This window comes from Dermacentor albipictus, chromosome 9 (genome assembly GCF_038994185.2).
Source record: "Dermacentor albipictus isolate Rhodes 1998 colony chromosome 9, USDA_Dalb.pri_finalv2, whole genome shotgun sequence".
Taxonomy (NCBI): domain Eukaryota; kingdom Metazoa; phylum Arthropoda; class Arachnida; order Ixodida; family Ixodidae; genus Dermacentor; species Dermacentor albipictus.
Window position 1 is genome coordinate 58882926 of NC_091829.1, and position 18294 is coordinate 58901219.

The 18294-nt window shown below is 43.5% G+C and overlaps 1 protein-coding gene across 1 annotated transcript in view; it reads left to right on the forward strand.

Moving 5' to 3' along the window:
- Positions 1–18085, forward strand: part of LOC139046769 (zinc finger protein 665-like) — an 83860-nt gene extending 65775 nt beyond the window's left edge. Inside the window, exons 10-17 of the mRNA XM_070526345.1 lie at positions 477–614; positions 2912–2982; positions 4973–5108; positions 7585–7661; positions 10041–10167; positions 12767–12840; positions 13926–14052; positions 16355–18085. Coding sequence (XP_070382446.1) covers positions 477–614; positions 2912–2982; positions 4973–5108; positions 7585–7661; positions 10041–10167; positions 12767–12840; positions 13926–14052; positions 16355–16967 — 1363 coding nt within the window. The 3' untranslated portion in view covers positions 16968–18085. The remainder of the gene's footprint in view (positions 1–476; positions 615–2911; positions 2983–4972; positions 5109–7584; positions 7662–10040; positions 10168–12766; positions 12841–13925; positions 14053–16354) is intronic.
- The last annotated feature ends 209 nt before the right edge of the window (positions 18086–18294 follow it).

Consider the following 18294-nt stretch of genomic DNA (forward strand, 5'->3'; position numbering starts at 1 on the left):
ACATGGTTTTGTGGCCACACTGCTTATTGAAAAGGGTGTCTGTTAAACGCGAAGAAATGTGATCGAACTCCTTCTGTTATTATTGATAAAGAAATACTGACGCATGCGCTTGAATTTTGATACCATAACGCCAGACGGTCAAATTTTTGACCAATGAGAAATATAAGGCTTTCCCCTTCAAAAGACATATCATGTCAATGGGTTTTAACTGGGAGAGGGGGTCACATGGTTATGATCATTTGGTGGGAAGACAGCGCGAGTTATTAGAACGCTTCTTGTACCATTAAAATATGAGTATTTTATCGTCGAGGTAGTGGCGCCACTCTATCGTCTCTTTTCTTCAGATGAGCTCTACGGCTGCCTTCTAGTTTCCAAAGAGCCAAACGTCTCATTTATTCCCTTTCCTCATCAGCACTGACTGCGCATGCGTTGCGATTCCGCGTGCTTCTGTCACAAAACAGACGCTAATGCTCCAGAGGCGCCCAAACAACCATGGCTGAAGAAAGTGACAGTGGAAACACGCCTCCTGCGTTTACCTTCGGCGAAGAAGCAACGCCGAGGACAAGCCAGGAATTCTTCGAGGGCGCTTCCGGCACGTCCGACTGTCGCACTACGTGAGTCTTGCCACTTGTAACAATTCTCGACGAATATTGTTCCCCGTAGGTATGACCCGGAACACAGGCGTTGATAGCTATAGATTTGTTCTTACTTCAAAGCAGGCCTTTGACAGACAACTTCAGACTGCGTACTACGTGGGCGACATTCTTAGCAATTTTTTTACGCGTCGATGCATGGTGATGCGAAAATATTTTCACGGAAAGCACAGCTGCAGCTGTTTATCGTTAAGGTCAAAAGTAATGTCACTGCGGGTAGCAAATGCTTCTATCGAAGAACATGCTTGTCGCTCGCGTTTGGTCACCGCATCGCACATGCCAGTGGCTACGGCATTGCCCTGCCGAGTTCGAGGTGACCCCTGATGTTCCTGGAGCAACGGCCTATCATCGCTGATGGTGAAATGCAAGAACACACACGGGTCTACGTGCCTGTTATAGAAAACCCGGCGATGAAGCATCATTTGGTACACATCAGGCTTTTCGAATGCTGCTCGCCGCGACCTTTCAAAGGCGTACTCTTAATATGGTACCCTTAGAGCTAAATAAACGTCCTTCACGTGGGCTCGGGGAGCTAGCGAAATCCAAGCAAATCAGGTACGGCCGATGTAACTTTAGATTCTGCGATTAGCGTACGGCCGATGTACCTTTAGAAACAGTCATCCCCACACGGCACGTCAGTGCCCACTGCTTCACGAGATTTACCGCGCCGGCAGCTAGCGTGGGAGCATAAACAAACTCGTGCATGGGCATGGCCAGCGCGCGACCTCATTCCGCAGTGCCTGCACTGCAGGGACAAACGCATACAAAACGAGGAAGAAACTACTCCTCCGAACTACCTTGGCGAAGTCAGATATTCAAGGAGCAGAAGCCCCCAGACTTTCTTTCTCGCACCCGCTTTTAGTCGCGCCTGCGCGCAGACGTTGGGCGATTCCTGAAATGCCATCTCGTGCTGGGTGACTCAGCAGACCGATGCGCCCCCTGTGCGAGAGTTTCTCTAACGCATAACATAAAACACTCCCGCACCATTCACGCGTGCTGCTCATCGCGCAGCTCTCACCTTCATGATGTTTCTTCATTTTATAGCTGACGTGAAACTAATAATTATATTTAAGTTCTAAATCAGGTTTTAAAGAGTAAATTCCACAACTTCTTTTGCTGCCACGGTAAATAACTCGCAAGTTAGAATGCTTTGCGGTATACAACTGCAGATGCATGCCCTTCATTTACGCTTCTTTTCTGAGGCTTATGTCTGCAATTGCGCCTTGTTCATGCCCCTGTACCTCAAATAATTTTTTGAAAAGCCAGCTGCACATGTCATACCTTAGTGAGCGAGTGAGGGAATAAACTTTTATTGGGTCCAGCAAAATGCGTATAAACGCGCACCCGGCTAATTTCATGACAGGACTGACGAATCAATTCTGCCGGCCCGATCGCGGGTGCACTGGACGGCCATGATTTGGACCTCAAAGACGGGACTTCGCAGGAGCGCGTCATATGTGCTATACGTGAGGGAAGCTCGCAACAACACATTTTCGTCACATATGCATAACTTGAACTGATGAGTCCTTCTCTTCTCAAGGTTTCAAAATGAGTCTTCCATAAGAGGCAACTGTTGGCTCACTATTATTCTGTGGAAGCCATGTTGCTCGCAATTTTATTTTTACGATATATTCCTCATGGCATGGATCCATGATTCCTCGTTCATTTAAATTCCCGTGAAAATTCTAATACCACCACGGCGATTGCTAATTCAATCCGGTGTGGAAGGAGCATCTATTTTTATTACACCTCTGCTTTGAAACAAAGCATGCAAGAAGTTCACGCAGCCTCTTCTTTTGAGCCTCAGCCTGTTTTATAGAACAATTGGATAAAAAGATTTCCGGTGCGCCTATTCAGAAATTATCATTGCGATTCTCCTCCAGGAGTGGACGCCACGACAGTTTGAAAACTGAACACATATACCCAACTACAAAGCACTAATCAGAAACGCCGTAAGTGAACAAAAGCTCAAGTTCTACACTAAAGTAAACTAAACTTTACTTGCATTTTTGTGTAAGTCAAGGAGGCGTTTCCGCTACGGTCGATGGTACTTCCCGACTCCACGTATTACACAGGGTTCCCCTTGTGCCAGCCAGCAAGTTAGCATTTGGGTAAACTGAAACATTGCACGTATCACGTTCATTAACAAAATAGCAGTTTGCTTGTTCCAAATGGTGCTTTTACAAAAGCTTCACCAGATATAACCTGCGTTACCTGGAAGCAAACAGTCCGATACCAATACATATGTCCAATTCCAGGACTCGTGACGACTTCTTCGAAGACCTGTGGAACGCGTTCAAGAGCCTCAGCTATTCTCAGGACGTTACGAGTACGTATGGCATGGCCTTTGACCATCGATGCCGCTTGCAAAGATGCTTTACAACCCTCAACCGAAATGACATTTACATAGGCCACGACAGCGGTGCATTTACTACAGAAGAGGACACACTTTGCGAGCGTCACCGTGTCGCTTTCTGTATGAGCAGCCCCAATGCGCATTAATAGGGTAGCTGATTCGGAAAATTGGTGCGTGAAAGCCATACAGAATGAAAGCCATACTTGGACGGCACAGTGGACAAGGACATCGTTAACAAATTTGTAGCCCTGCCCCTCTCCCCGAAAAAAACAGATATCGCAGCTCTGTAAAACTGCTAGGGCTAGAGCACCTAAGGCGGCCAATATCGGTTCATTAATTACCAACTTACAAAAATTTTGAATGTTTACGAGCGTTTTCAAAAAATCCTACCCACAACATGGTATCATATTTCAAAGCGACGCATATTATATAATTTTGACCACTTTTAGATATGTCATTAGATGTTTCCAAAGCTGCGTTATCCTTTCTATTGCTCCATTAATTTGAAAGCTTGATATTGTTCATATTTTACAATTTCTTCCATGTGAAATTTTTTAATAACATTCACAGCCAAAGCAAAACTTCGTTTGCTCCAGTCACTCCATTGGAACTTTTTTTTTCTTTTAAGTGCAACAGACGTCACCAAATTTAGTGCAATGGTTACCGCATATTTCTCATGTATTTAGACAATATCCCCCGAACTAAACTTTAGTTTTCTGTGCTGCTAAGGAGCTTTACTATAACAAGAACGCGGCCTTTATGGTTAAGGCAAGTTAGTTTTGTGCAAATGCTAGCTTAAACAATTTTGCGTATTTTCCATCGGCACCTTAGTAAAGCCTCAAATTTGCTTATTGCTGGAAATGTAGAGCCACGATTTGACTCTGATTACAGACACAACGAAATTTGCAGGACGCTTTAGCTTCGCCTTTAAGAGTGGAACACGGTACCATCCAAAGACCCCTGGCTGCTTCTCGCGCTTGCCGGTGACTGCATGTTATGTAACCGTAATGTTTACTTGGAAACGCTGGCCGCAATCGCTACGCACGAAAGCGAGCTTTCTGGTGGAAACGGGCTTTCTTGCGTGGGGCGCCAATGCTCGCAGGCAAGCTCCATCTGGATGATTTTGCCCGGAAATGGGTACGCCACTGACGGTGGTACAAGAACGGTAGAAACGCTGGAAAATTGGTTTGTGCTTGAGTTCCCGCGTAAGAGAATGTTTTCTCTTACATTCCAATTACAATCTGATGCTATAAAGTCTGCAGGTTGCGCGTAAGTCGAACTTTACTATGCTTCTGACGCATTTTACTTAATTTCATTTAGTTCAGTAACGCATTTGCGCTACACGGAAAGCCTGCGTGATTCGGTATGCCTGATTCGCAATGATTTTTTGCTCACAACGCGGTCAACGCCTGCCCCTGAAGCAGACACCGGATTTCCTGCGACACGATGCCTGTAGAACTATCGCGTGAAAAATACGCAATCTCTTCTTCAGCATGGAGCAATGTTGTGTTCTATTCTGGTGTACTAAATAGAGCACATATCATCATACCTTGCTGGTGAAGCAGCGCACTGACACGGACAAAGTGAAGACAAACAGGAAAAGACGACTCTCGCAGCGAGTGTCGTCTTTTCCTGTTTGTCTTCACTGTGTCCGTGTCAGTGCGCTGCTTCACCAGCAAGGTATGTTGATCACTCACCAACTAGCCCAACTTTCCACTTTACTGAACAGCACATATCTTGGGGGAAATTCTACATTGCATAAATTCCGTCACGCACGTCTATTTCGTCATACGTATTGAAGGCATATTTCCAGAAAGAGCACCGCATATGGAAGCACTGAAATCAGGTTACCCTATCACTAAACCTCAACTAAATCTGTGGGTTTTTTTTTCAGCCCGAAATGTTGACGCTCGTTGAATGACCCTTGAACTGTGATGAGCTAATACTACTGTCATTCTCTCAGGCCATGCACGTGTCACTGAAAGCAGAATCACCAGGTCCCCACCTATGGCGTCCAGCATCAGCATCAATCCCGCACAGCCCAGTACAAGCCGCGCTGGAATGGAGGAAGCATCGGCCATTCCGGAAAACCTTGCTAGGTGCGCCCACGTTCGGAAAACCTTCCTTGCATAAAGCAAATCACAGACGGTGCGTAATGCTGCCCGTGGTGCAACTATGCCTCCACTGTCGAACTTTTTCTATGGAGGAGAGCTCTGATGCGTGAAACGCGCACAATATCAACCATTACTCTAAGCACGTGGCATGGTGGAGGTGGTGCTAACATGCTTCGTGCTAACATATTGCGATATATATACCACATAAGCCTGTAGAGTTAAGGAAGACTTACAAAGTAACATCACGTGGGTTGAATCACGTGAGTCACGTCAAATAAAGTAACAGAATAAATGCGACTACACAATCTTAATTCCAAAAACAGCGCTAGGGGCGCACACAGAGATAAGAAAGAACGGGATGGCACGCTGCCTCTCAAGGTCAGATTTACAATTATGTTAGCACAAACTCTCCCAACTGTTCCCACTGTTCATATACAAATTTATAGAAGGTAGAAGTTATAGCTGGAAATGTTCATTAGCTTACTTAAAAAAAACAAGCATGTGGCACGAAAGCAATAGAAATAGACAAATACAGGCTATCTATGTTACAGTAAAGCAGATTGCAATCAGTGTTGAAATGTTGATTTGAAAACTGAGATTGAAGAAACAGAACATTTTATTGTCGGCCCATTTCATCCACTGTGCGTTTAAACATGAACGTACTTGTATTTAACTTATTCGCGAACGCGCTGTATGATGCAATAGATTATGCGCATTTCGGTTGTTTTGTGTGCTCTGCGGGAGCGACAAATTGTACGCATGTGTGTCAGTGTTAATCAACTTGCTAAAAAGATAAGAGACATTAAAGTCCGGTAAATTAAGCGTAATGCCGGTGGAGGAAAAGCAACAGTTTGGTTTAAGACCATTGCTTGTCGTATTACCTGTTGCCTAAAGGCAACAGGTAATGTATTTTGAAGAGAAAGCAAAGTGCTGGGCAAGCTGACCCTTTTCCCGCTCCGAGTAGTTGGGCCAACGAAACCACTTCTGGTATTGTTGTTAGGAATTCTTTTACCACTGAAATCTATATTACAGGGCTCCAAACTGTTTTTAAAAAAGCAAACTTATGCGACTTTATACTACAGTGACAAAGAAGTGGAAAGTCACCATATGCTGCGGTACTCTTTACCATTTGAGAACAATCGCAGTAGTACGTCGCGTTTCAGGTACGCTCATGCTGTATAGTGTATCCGTCATCGGACATTTTTGAGGCGGAAAGCCTTAGATCTCTGTTTCACTGTCGCGTTATGATTGCACAGAAAATCGGAGTGCTCGTATCTCTACTGGCTCGTTCGTCGTAGTCGTATTTCACATTGCTGCCACATGAACTCAACTAACCACGCCAAAAAAGACAGTAAATAATTGTGGAGTCAATTAGGGCACTCAAACTCAGGACCATTGATAGGAGTCGAATCCACGAAATTTGGTGTTAATTAGGTCAATATGACTAAGGCACAGTTAATTAAGCTAGCCTAATTAGCGTGCTCGAACCCACGACTTTTATTGAGAAAAAGAAGCAATAAGAAGGAAGAATGCATTCGAACGAAAATGTGGAGTATTTCGATGGCTCTATTGAGCGCGCCTTTATTAACCTCCTATGCTAAAGTGAGTGTCATTTTTTTTCATGTTGTACTCACAATAAACTTGAACCTTCAATGAATTCTCAGATAAGCCGCTGCGACTGGCATAGCAGAAGAAAGCTTAGCATAGTTTGCAAAGAAATATTTATGAACTCCATCTTCGTTGATCCGCAATACAATCAAATCCATCCTCTCATTCTGAACTGTTCAAATTTACATTTGGCTATGAGACAAAATCTGTTTTCTCTTAAGAGCAAGTTATTTAACCCCATAATTTCAAATACTACTTGAAATGTGCTGTATTTCTCACAGCTTCGGGATGCACGAGTCATGAATGTAATTAGCGTGAAAATACTCCATTCTCCACGGCGATGCCAAACCACAATTTGCGGGTGCAAAGGGAATTTTTTCTAACATGAGCGCTGCTTTGCATCAGCATTTCAGAAACCATCCACACAGCGTCTTCTTTATGCTTCAGCCTGTTTTATTATTATTGCATAAAAAATGTTCCATGTAGCAAAATATTTTCTTCCGGAATTTTTAGGATTCTGTCACCGTAGCAAGTGGAGCACGCATGTTATGTAGGAAAGTACAACCGGAGGCGTGATACCCGTTGTAATTTGACCATTAAGCTGACAGTGTTCGTGCAAGTCAAGGTAGGGGCCGTTTCGACTATGGTGGATGAGTGCCCTGCACCACGCGTTACCCCGTGTGCCGCTTGTCCTATGCCAGCCAGCGCAATGTGCCTTTAGTGAGTGCGAAACATTTCAAGTCGTCCGTTCATTAAACAGTACTTTGCCTTTCTTGAACTTTGTTTTATAAAAATGTAATTTCAACTTTTTCGCCACAGCTGTGTCTAACATCAACACCTTTATTAATTGCAGCAATTCTGACGACGCCTGGCGTTACCAATGGAACACTCAGCCGAAGTCAATAACCGACGGAACTTACAACGTCCACGGTACGTAGGCCATGGTCACTCGCCTTTACAACAAACTTGGAAGATAGCTCCAACATGTTGCGTGGCAGAAGTATACTTATTGCGTATAAAGAGACAAGTTATCAACGGCGCCAACACTGTCTCCGCAAGAGCCACTTCCCCAATGTCCTTTGAAGGTAATGTGTGTCCCCTTTCCCTCACTCTCAATGTAGGGTAGCAAACCTGGTGCTCGTCTAGTTAACCTCCCTGCCTTTCCTGTCCTTGCATTCTCTCACTGCCTGCTCTGATATGAATAGATGTAAATTCATATGACATCTATGCAGTTGAAATTTTTGAATGAATTTCTTCTCATATCAGGAAATTGTGAACGCACGCTCCTATAGGCCGTCGCGTCAGAAGCCGAGACTACGTTCCATGCCATGATCAATTCACTCGCCACTGGAATCAGTGCGTGGCAATTGGTCTACAATTTTGTTTAGCAAGCATAATATCAGTGGGTCCGTCGACCTACCACTATGATACTTTTTTTCTTTGAACCGATCAAACTTAGAAAAGAAAATGTTTGCTACCATCCCAGCGTGTGATTTGCATTTAGGGTCGCGTTTAAGCTATCTATACCGGAGGGTTATAACGGTGCTGTAAAGTTTTGGGCACAGCGAGAGAATTGTTCACGTGTAGCATGTTATCAGCAGGCGACATATGCCAATGTATACAAGTTAGTTTACAATTTAGGGCAGCCCAAATCAATTTACACTGAAACTCATATTTTATACCCAGAACGAAAGCAACAAATGCAACGTAAACATTACAAAATGAATGAAAACCTAACTCAATCAGACAAAATTATTTGCTAGTTCTTTCGCTCTGTTAGCATAAATTTTTACCAAGTATACCTCCCATATGCTTCTGAAGCTTTAACGAGCTTCACTCGCATTGATAGATTAGGAATCGCAGTACACAACGATTTCCAATAAGTGTGGCGCCACCTGAAAATTATACTGCTGTGTTAACAAGAAAGTCTACACCTTGCTGACACAATGGCCTCCCAAACTGAATGCTCATTTCTGTAAGCTGATTACCATTCTATGGATATATGAAGCATTTTTCGTTCTGTCGGTATCTGTGCAACGTCTCTCGTAACACTGACTGATGCACGTTGAGAGTTTAATGGCGTGACTAGCAAAAGTGAGTATGGTAAACTTAAAAAATGAACTCCTTAAACTACGCCTAATCAATCGCACTGAAGTTCGTTAAAAGTCAAAGATAACGCAACTCACATCTTTTGTGATCTGGTTGAGAATTGGCATTTAATGCTTTTGTGATGTACGAAGGCGTAGACACTATGACATTGGGTGTAATAAAGTCATTATCATTCTTAGCCGGCTTTCTCCAAATCAGATTTTATATGAAGCTGTATCCAGCAATACGGTGTGCCCTTTATTGTTTTGTACGAAACCTCCTCGCATCCTGACAAGGGTTCTGCCGTATTATCGACTTTTAATCTTTCGCACTCTCCTTTTTTTTCATTCTCATGCAATTTTTTACTTTTAAAGCGATTTGACGCTTTCCCTTGCACCATTTAGTGGCATGGCGCCATGAATTAACACTTCCATATTTCTTTCCAAGCTAACCTTCTGCCTGCGAAACGAATCTTAGATAAATGCATTGACCAATCGTTTTGAATGTTGTCCTATAGTCTGTTGATGGCATACACAGGGACCGTGGCGAGGACAACGGTTTTCGATTTCTTAATGAGTTATTAAATATGCATTGCTTACCGTCTGAGCTTAGCAACTTCAGCCGCAGTAGTGGCCAAATGGGGTTCGAATAACCACTTTCTGAAAGGCGAGTACGTCGTTGGCTAACACGTGTATGTGTCATAGGAGGTCAAAAATCTCTGATCAGGCTTCAAACACAAAATTATAATCCCTTGGTAGAAATATGCCATATAAATTTTTTTGTCCTCATCTGTAACCCGTTAGGTGCAGTGCTCGTAATAGTTTAGCTAAAGGAAAACACTCTACGACGCATCTAATGCGCATAAACTAGATAATCCAGTAAATGAGGTGGGTCCAGGGTTGCACGCACAAGAAATGGACATATCCTATTTTCCTTCGAACACTCTCCTATTGCGTCCGCGATATGATATAGAGCGTAATATTCTTCAGAAGAATTAAGGTCATCCTCGGTATGACCATCCCTGAGCACGAAGTTCTTGCGTCAGTTCAAGACAAAGTTGTAGACAGGGAAAGCATAGACATCAGTAGCGCGGCAGCAGGGTTCCCCCACGACTACAACTCTTTGCCTCACACCATCTATAACAATAACGTATTCATTTTCTATGAGCTACCCTTACAAAGTGGGGAACGTAGACCTTTGCTGTACTTTTGTACTATGCAGGTATCACTCACAATGGTAGCGCTAGTTACCTGCACCAGGGTTTCATCAGCTGCATTGATCATGCAACGCACAGCACAAGCCGCATAGGCATGGAGGAAGCATCGGCCTTTATTGAAAGCGGCGCCAGGTGAGCCCACATTTAGAAAAGTTTAATTCCAAAAAACTCAGTGACAACAAGGATAGCCACCCGTGGAAAAATTGTACCTGTACTCGTTATTTCCTCCCGGCAAGGGCTAGCTCTGATGCCTGAAACAGGCACTGCATCAGCAGCTTTGAGCGTTCGGCATGCGGAGCATGACATGACTTACGTAATAGTTGTAGGAGCGCGACTGGACACGGACAGAGTAAAAAAAAAACAGGCAGCATGTTACTCCTTTTAGACATGAAGGCACGCGTTCAGGATGGTTACCTTGGAGACTCACTCCCCCCTGTGAAATATATGGACTTAATGAGGAGGAAGATGTTCATCTAAGAGGTAGTTGTCAAAATGACACAGATCATGTCTGTTTACCGAGGCCGTGTAGGGTAGGTACGCATGCAGTAAGAAAAGTGGCCGAAATTAATCCGCACTTCCACACTAAGGCTTGCCTCACGATGAGATGAGATGAACATAGTGAGGAGACAGATGTTCATCTAAAAGAAAGCGCATACAATGATACAGAGGATGTCTAAGTGTACCGAGGCAATGTAGCGTAGGTGCGCTGGTAGTAAGCAAAACAGTCGAAATTAATTCGTGCTTCCACACTACAGCCTGCAACATAATGAGATCGTGGGTTTGGTGCATAAAAACCCCAGAATTCAGTTTTTTTTTATATTTAATATCGTTCTCTTCGCCAAACGCTTCAAAGGCCATAAGAGCAAAGTTATTCGGTAACCGTAATTGAATCAGTTGCTGAGCCGCAGATATCTCAGTAAGAGAACATGAATTATGTCAAAATGTCATGGGAAGTACTGCCTCGGATAACCAGTTGGTGAGATTAAGCAGTAATCTCACCATATCGTTTGTTTCTTGTAATTAAGCACCACCTATCGTTGATGATATCAAAGTAGATGTTCCTTTAAATTAGCCTGCCCTATTTCCGTACGTCATTGAGGGGAAATTCTCATGCTGATTGATACGTAGCTATCATATGTCAACTACTGGGACAACTGCACAAGCCAGTCTTATACCGATAATACGGCAAGTTGCAGTGCGTGTGTAAAGAATTGCAAGCACCCTGACCAGTCCAGTCCCCACAGTTTGCCCAGGATTCACCTTTCCTTCATTTTTTCCACTGAAAGGGTGAGAAATAAATGGTAAGAGCTACGTCAATATGCTCGTCTCGACTTCGCCTGTGTTCAAGAACTTCACACCAAAACGTGGCGTTATGCAATTATCCGTGTAAGACTTCCCCACTAAAATGAAAAGACATGAAAACATAAAGCAGGAAATGCTGACCGAGCCCACTTGCTCTGGGCTCTGCTTTGCGGCTTCGCGCGCGCGTTCGCGATTGTTTCACAGATTCGCCTAATCATACTGCGCTGAATTGGCAGTTCGGTTCACATCCACGTAATATTATATAATTGCACATGTATGCTCCCTACCAAAATTCTTCAGAGGCTTATGCATCCATTATTCGCGCATTAAAGCCATTGGTCTGATGTCAAAGATGTGCATGACAAGTTAAATAAACGCGTACTTACAATCGCACATACAGCGTTGTGGGAGCGGATACCGTAGTATCGATCTTGGAATTTATACAGAACGTCACGGCGATGGTGACGCCGACGGCATAACTGCGTCTGGAATGTCCATATACTTGTTATTGGAATAAAGAATAAGCTTGCCGAAGGGCGGCAGAACAAGCCTTGGCAGGTGGGTTGAGAAGTGCTGACAAACGAGGCTTCAGTTTCCGAGATAGCTAGATGGGTGTACATGAGTTCGTCATTAACAATCGTTAAATAGCCAGCGTAACTGTGCTGTTTCCCAAATGTATGAGATCTTCGGCCGAATAGCCTCTCAAGTTTCAGGTGAGGGATGAACGACCAATGATAGATCCTAGGATATTTGCTGCATGCCACGGAATATTATTCGGCTTCCGTGCTCCAAACGTCACTCGGTACACATTGCGGCAGTTCCCTTACCTTATGCAAAGAGGGTTCCCGTCCACTTTGAACAAAAGCGGCTGCCTGCTGTCTATTCAGGCATATTCCTGCTGTCTTGACCTGTGCGGTAGAAATCGCTTGTAACGAGTAGATGCATCAGGGAACGTCCACATTGGGACAAGCACCTACAGTATCCTTCGCCGGCCCTCCTAATCACGCCATCTTTTTGTCCGGGCATGTTAGAGGTCATTAGATTACCTGGTATGCGTGTCATTGGGCATGTGGTATAACATTGATTTAGTTAATACGTCAGCTTGTCTTCGAATATACGTTGGCTAAATACTATTAACCTTACTTTCGTTATTGTTTTAATATCATATTATAGATGTAATAGCTTCGCCCTTCTGCGAAGACAGCGTCTATATTGGTACGGCACCTCTTTCATTCCGATATCATGAATCGCACACAATTGTTTCAGTGCAATATGCCTGTATGCCTTAAGGATTTTGGAGGCAAACGTTTCCACACAGGAACTTGTCCTCGTCTGTTGTGTCCCCTGGTCGAAACATTGTCTTCCGCTACTATCTTTGTCCTGCCACTATTGCCTCAGTGTTCATGTGAATATCTGTATTGTGTTGCAGAATTCCTGAGACAACACGTGTTGACCAATGGAACACGCTGTACCACCTGGCTGATAGCACATCCACCGACTGCGGTAGGTGCGGGAAGGTTTTCGGTCACTGGCATACTACACCTTGCTGCCAAGGTGATTGAGGAAGCTAACGTTTGATATTGTACACAATACATTTAGGCAGCACAAATGAACGAATTCTGGGGTTTTAGGTGTCACAACCACGATATTATTATGAGACACACCATAGTGAGGGACTCCGGATTTATTTTGACCACCAGAGGACTTTTACCGTGCCACCAATGTTAAACAGCATCGCTGATGTCTGAGGTATGGTTGAGTAAATGTCATTCATGCACCTTTTCGTTATTTGGTTGATCCAAACTTTTCTTGCTTTGGTTAAGTCATTTTATTGCTAAGCATTCTTTGCCTCATCCAATGTACTGTGATAATGGAGTGCGAGGTGCGCCCACAAGTCCCCAGTCCAACCGCCCTTACCCGCTGAAAGCCAAGCCAGCTGGAGTCCGCTCGAACCTTAATAACCTTGCTCTGCTAACACAAATTTCTGTCTCAGCGCTGATATGTGGATCACCCATAAAATTTGCGAAGATGTGCAGGTTTCATCCTAACCAAAGACAAATTTCTTTCGTGAACCATTCATCGCTTCTTGTGGTTAACTGATATTTTTATAAGCCCGATCTCGTACTAAAGATTTCAAAGGTAAAATATGGAATGTTTACTTCATTTTATTTTTCAATAACAGCAGCAGCCTACTATGCAGCGATTGTTCCGTACATGCACTTGCATGTACCGTTTTCTTGTATGACCGACAGCAACGTCGTCTGCTGCTGAGTTGCTTATCACAGAGAACAACCATTATCAAAGCGCGCCAAGAAGCGAGAGAACAAAAAATCAGCCCTTGCAAGGTCAACCAAGCTCCGGTCAGTGCAGAAGAGACGAAGGAATGTAGCAACGAACAACTCCCGAAACACATGTGCGTCTTTATCGCAACATTAAGTTGTGGCTTCCCACTTTTGTTGTTTGAATTTAGAGAATCACTTGAGACGGCCGCAGCGCTGTCAGCGATTCTTCTTTCTTCCTGCGCGTTCTTACCCCGGAATTCTCCGTCCTTGTTGTCGCACAATGGCAAATCGGCACCTCTATTTCAGGGCACACCGGCCACACAGAAACCAGAAGCACTGGCTTCACACTTCCGGTCTGCAGCAGCAGCCCAGTGGCCAGTACAAGCTACGCGCGCATGCAGGAACCATCGGGCGTTTTTGGGAACGACGCTTGGTGAGCCAAACTTTTGTATGGATTCCTTTCGATGGAGGAACTCAGTGAGACGACACGGAACGCTGCCTATGGCTCAATTATACTTCCACAGACGAACTTGTGCGACGGATGAAAGCGTTGTTGCCTGAAATGCCAAATGTCATCTGCAGTTAAGACAATATGGCGCTGGCGTAACAGGAGTCTTCAGCTCAGGACCTAAGTACATTGAAAATGAGAGATTAATCTGCTGAACAACCCACTGCACCAATATTCCAATTTCTGCATTCGAAAAAAAAATTGTAATATTTCAAAGAATTGAATTTTTTATTTACGTCGCATGTATCGGAAATTCTGAAACAATCCGGCCATAAAGCCAACGCCGCGATTCTCTAAACACCACCTAATACTACATCTAAAGTGAACAAAATGGGTGTATTACGCGGCACCCTGAAATATACTATTTTATACGCAGATCCTTTAGAAATCCTCGCAAACCCAAACTTCAGCAAACTGGAAATGTATAAAAGGGAAGTTATTACCTTGGGTGCAGGAAGTTGTGACCTGGTGCAGTTAACATAATAAACCTTTTCTTTTTTTCTCGTAACTTTGCGATTTCAAAATTCTTCAATCTTGACAACCTAGATCAAAGTTGTGATTGATGCGGTTGCTGGAGTTGGACTGTTTCAATGAAATACCATCAACTTGTTTTGAATTCAAACGTAAGTCACTGAAGAAGTCTTTTCTTCAGCCTAGACCGGGTCCTCTGAAAACGCCAATCCCGCTATCATAGCCAGTTATTCCAACTCCTAAATGTATTATTCATTTGTTTATTTATTTACTTACTTACCTAAAAAATGTTTACGATGTAAAAATTAAGTACGTAATCTGGTCTAAATATGGGCCGAGCGAGCACGATTAGAAAAAGACATAAGTTACACATCAGTTCAATGACACCATAACCTTCCATGAGTCACGTGAACAATGACTAGAATTAACATAAACCAGCGTGGTTGCTCAGTGGCTATGGTGTTGTGCTGCTCAGCACGAGGTCGCGGGATCAAATCCCGGCCACGGCAGCCGCATTTCGATGGGGGCGAAATGCGAAAACACCCGCGTGCTTAGATTTAGGTGCACGTCGCAGAACCCCAGGTGGTCCAAATTTCGGGAGTCCTCTACTCCGGCGTGCCTCATAATGAGAAAGTGGTTTTGGCACGTGAAACGCTTATAACTTAATTTTTCTTAGAATAAATGCAGGTAAACGAATAAATAGCATATTAACAGCAACATAGCAAACAATTTTCATCCAGTACAAACAGGGTAGTAACTTCAAAAAACAGCAGACAGGAGAGAACGCATAAACGAGGCACTTGTGCATGTGTCGTATTCTGTTCGTTTTTTTTTCTTACATTTCTGGCTTAAACGGTAGGAATGATCACGCGCAAACAATGCCAACTGCACGTATGCAAACTTCATGAAATCAACGCACAAGAGATCTCATGGCCAAGAAATGAATAGAAAGAAATGGAGATTTTTTCATGTTACATTGACGAACATTGCAATGAACGTTGCCCTTTATATTTGCAGAATAGGATATTCAAAAAAAGGAACTCTTCCGCAGCAGATTTCATTCACTGCACTTGAAAACTCTGGCACCCTTCATACTATTCGATATGTATTTGATATTTGTGTATTGTGTGTTTGACGAGGAACAGCTCTCTCCCCTCCCCGCCCCCGTATTTGTCAGAGATAACGCGAGTACTACAGTACGCCTTTTCAGCATGTTCAATTAAGTTACTCCTCCTTATCTACAAGGGCTTGTATAAAAAGCAAACGTGTTTTAGCTCAGGCAATGCGGTCTGTTTCAGTGCCGAACCTCGCACTTCCGAGGGCACATTTGTGTACCTTTGCCTGAATGCTCCTCCTTAGCTTGTCCAAGAAGTAGGACTATTTTTAATCTTTAGAGCATGTAAGTTTCTTACATAACCTTCGTTTTCAGATAGTTCTACTCGTCTGCGCAGGTTACATCTAGGCTTTGCCTAATGTAATATATATAACAACACTTTTTATTGTCCACTCCACAGACAATCGTTAGTGCTTTAAAGTTTAACGAAATAGACACAACAAAAACTCCAGTGTTCAATTTCTGCCAACCTAGAGGTCAAATCGAGCGTTACATATAAATGTAGCAGGTTCCAGATCAGATTGTGCAAATCGCCTTATTATGAACGCGCGATTTAGTTTGTCCAACTCTCAATTGGCAAATGTGTTTTTATCATCACGTAACAGTCGCCCATTTTGAGCCCCATTCTACGTTTACTTACAGGAATGCTACTGGAACAGGAGGGAGGGAACAGCAAGAGTTGTCCGGTGCATGTTCCAATGTTTCCAGCAGACAGGATGCCTTACACGGGCACGCCAAGGAACACACGGGCGATTCAGCCTACACTTGCAAAGCAAGTGATTCTGTGAATAATTCAGTAAAACACTCCCGGAATACAACAGGCAAAAATCACAAATGCGCAACGTGCGGCAAAATGTTCCGCCGGGCTGGTATCCTTGCTACACATTACCGCACGCACACAAACGAGAAGCCCTACAAATGTGAAATATGTGACAAATCGTTTAGGCAATCTAGCCACCGAGATGTCCACAAACGCACACATACAGGCGAGAGACCGTACACTTGCAAAACATGTGGTAAATCATTCGCGCACTCGTCGAACCTCCGTAAACACAACTACACTCACACAGACGAGAAACACCATGTCTGTCAGAAGTGTGGTAAACCATTCAAAACCAAATATAGCCTCAAACATCATCACAACTTGTGTTGGGGGGACAGAGCTTTCGTTTGCGAAATATGTACTGCATCCTTCAAGAACAACTCGGCTCTCGATCGTCACCGTCGAAACCAAATGGATGAAACCCCGCATTAATGTACACAGAGCGCATTTGCTCTCGCAGAGAAAGCCGTTGATGGACGGCTGTACCAGAATATTACCTGCCAGTTGTTTGGAGATGCATTCGGAAACGATGATCAACTTAATACACACTTCGTGACGCATAGGGTTGTGCAGACATAATAATCTGACTAGTGCGCAAGTTAACCAAATCGCCCGCGGCTTTTGCATACCAACGTGAAAATGAAGCAGTGTGGGGAAGCAACGCTGATATTCTTTCAGAGGATCCAGCAGCAAACTAAACGCGTCGTGTGCAGTGGCCGGCTTCTTATGACGTTTAAAGCGGCCTAGTAAAATGAGCGATGTGAACGATGCCATCTGGTTCCTCCAAATTATGAGAAGACGTCGTCGCCAGAAGTATTTGGGCTGCTTCAATGTAGAAGTATACGCCAGATCCTAGCCAGCGCTTACTGTTTGCATAACTTCATTTGTTTTTCACGGACGCAGCATTAGCAAACTTACTTCAAGGAAAATCCTTATGGGCTGCAAGTTTGTTTTATGTAAGTAGAAGGTTGAAATGTCTTCACAATATTCTTGACTCCTTGTTCTGTCAGTGTTTCTTTGTAGGTGTTTTGACAGCGTAGTAGTGAACAGGCTCTAATGAACCCTGTGCTTTATGATATTCGAATGTCGAAAGAAGGGAAGATCTCTTATTGGAAAGCATTTAAAAAATGAGGTACTGTTTTCTTCACTAAAAACTAATCTCTGTCATTATTTAAGTTCTTTATGCCCTGTTGCCTTCCAGAGACACGTTTCATGACTACATATAGACACATTCTACACATGAGAAACATTTCATTTAAAATTTGTTGAGTGCATTCACTGTTTTCGTTCCCTTTGGTTCCTGTATTCATACCGAAAATCTTTGTTGTATACCATAAACTAAGCTGATGACAGTATTGAGACTGCATTAGATCAAAATAATTTGGAGCTTCACTATTACGTGTGTTCTCCAACTACGAAAATTTTAGCTGTTTTATTGTGGTGGCTTAGAGCTTCAAAAGCCAGTCTTTTATCCACTTGAAAGCCATCTGTCAAGACTCGCACTGTTCTCTAATTACAGCTGTAGAATCTTTTTAGCATGATGTGACAAACGCTTCTGTGCGAGCAATGACAGGAAATGTGAGATGCATTTTTTAGGCATATTGACACGCACACTTCTATACATTCTTCTTGTGAATGCGTTTCGCAGGTAACAAAGGTTGTTACCACTCAGTGCATAACACGACTGCATTATCACAAGATTCTCGATGTTTTTCATCGATTATACACTTTTTCTACGTTGTAGTCGAACCTTCTGCAA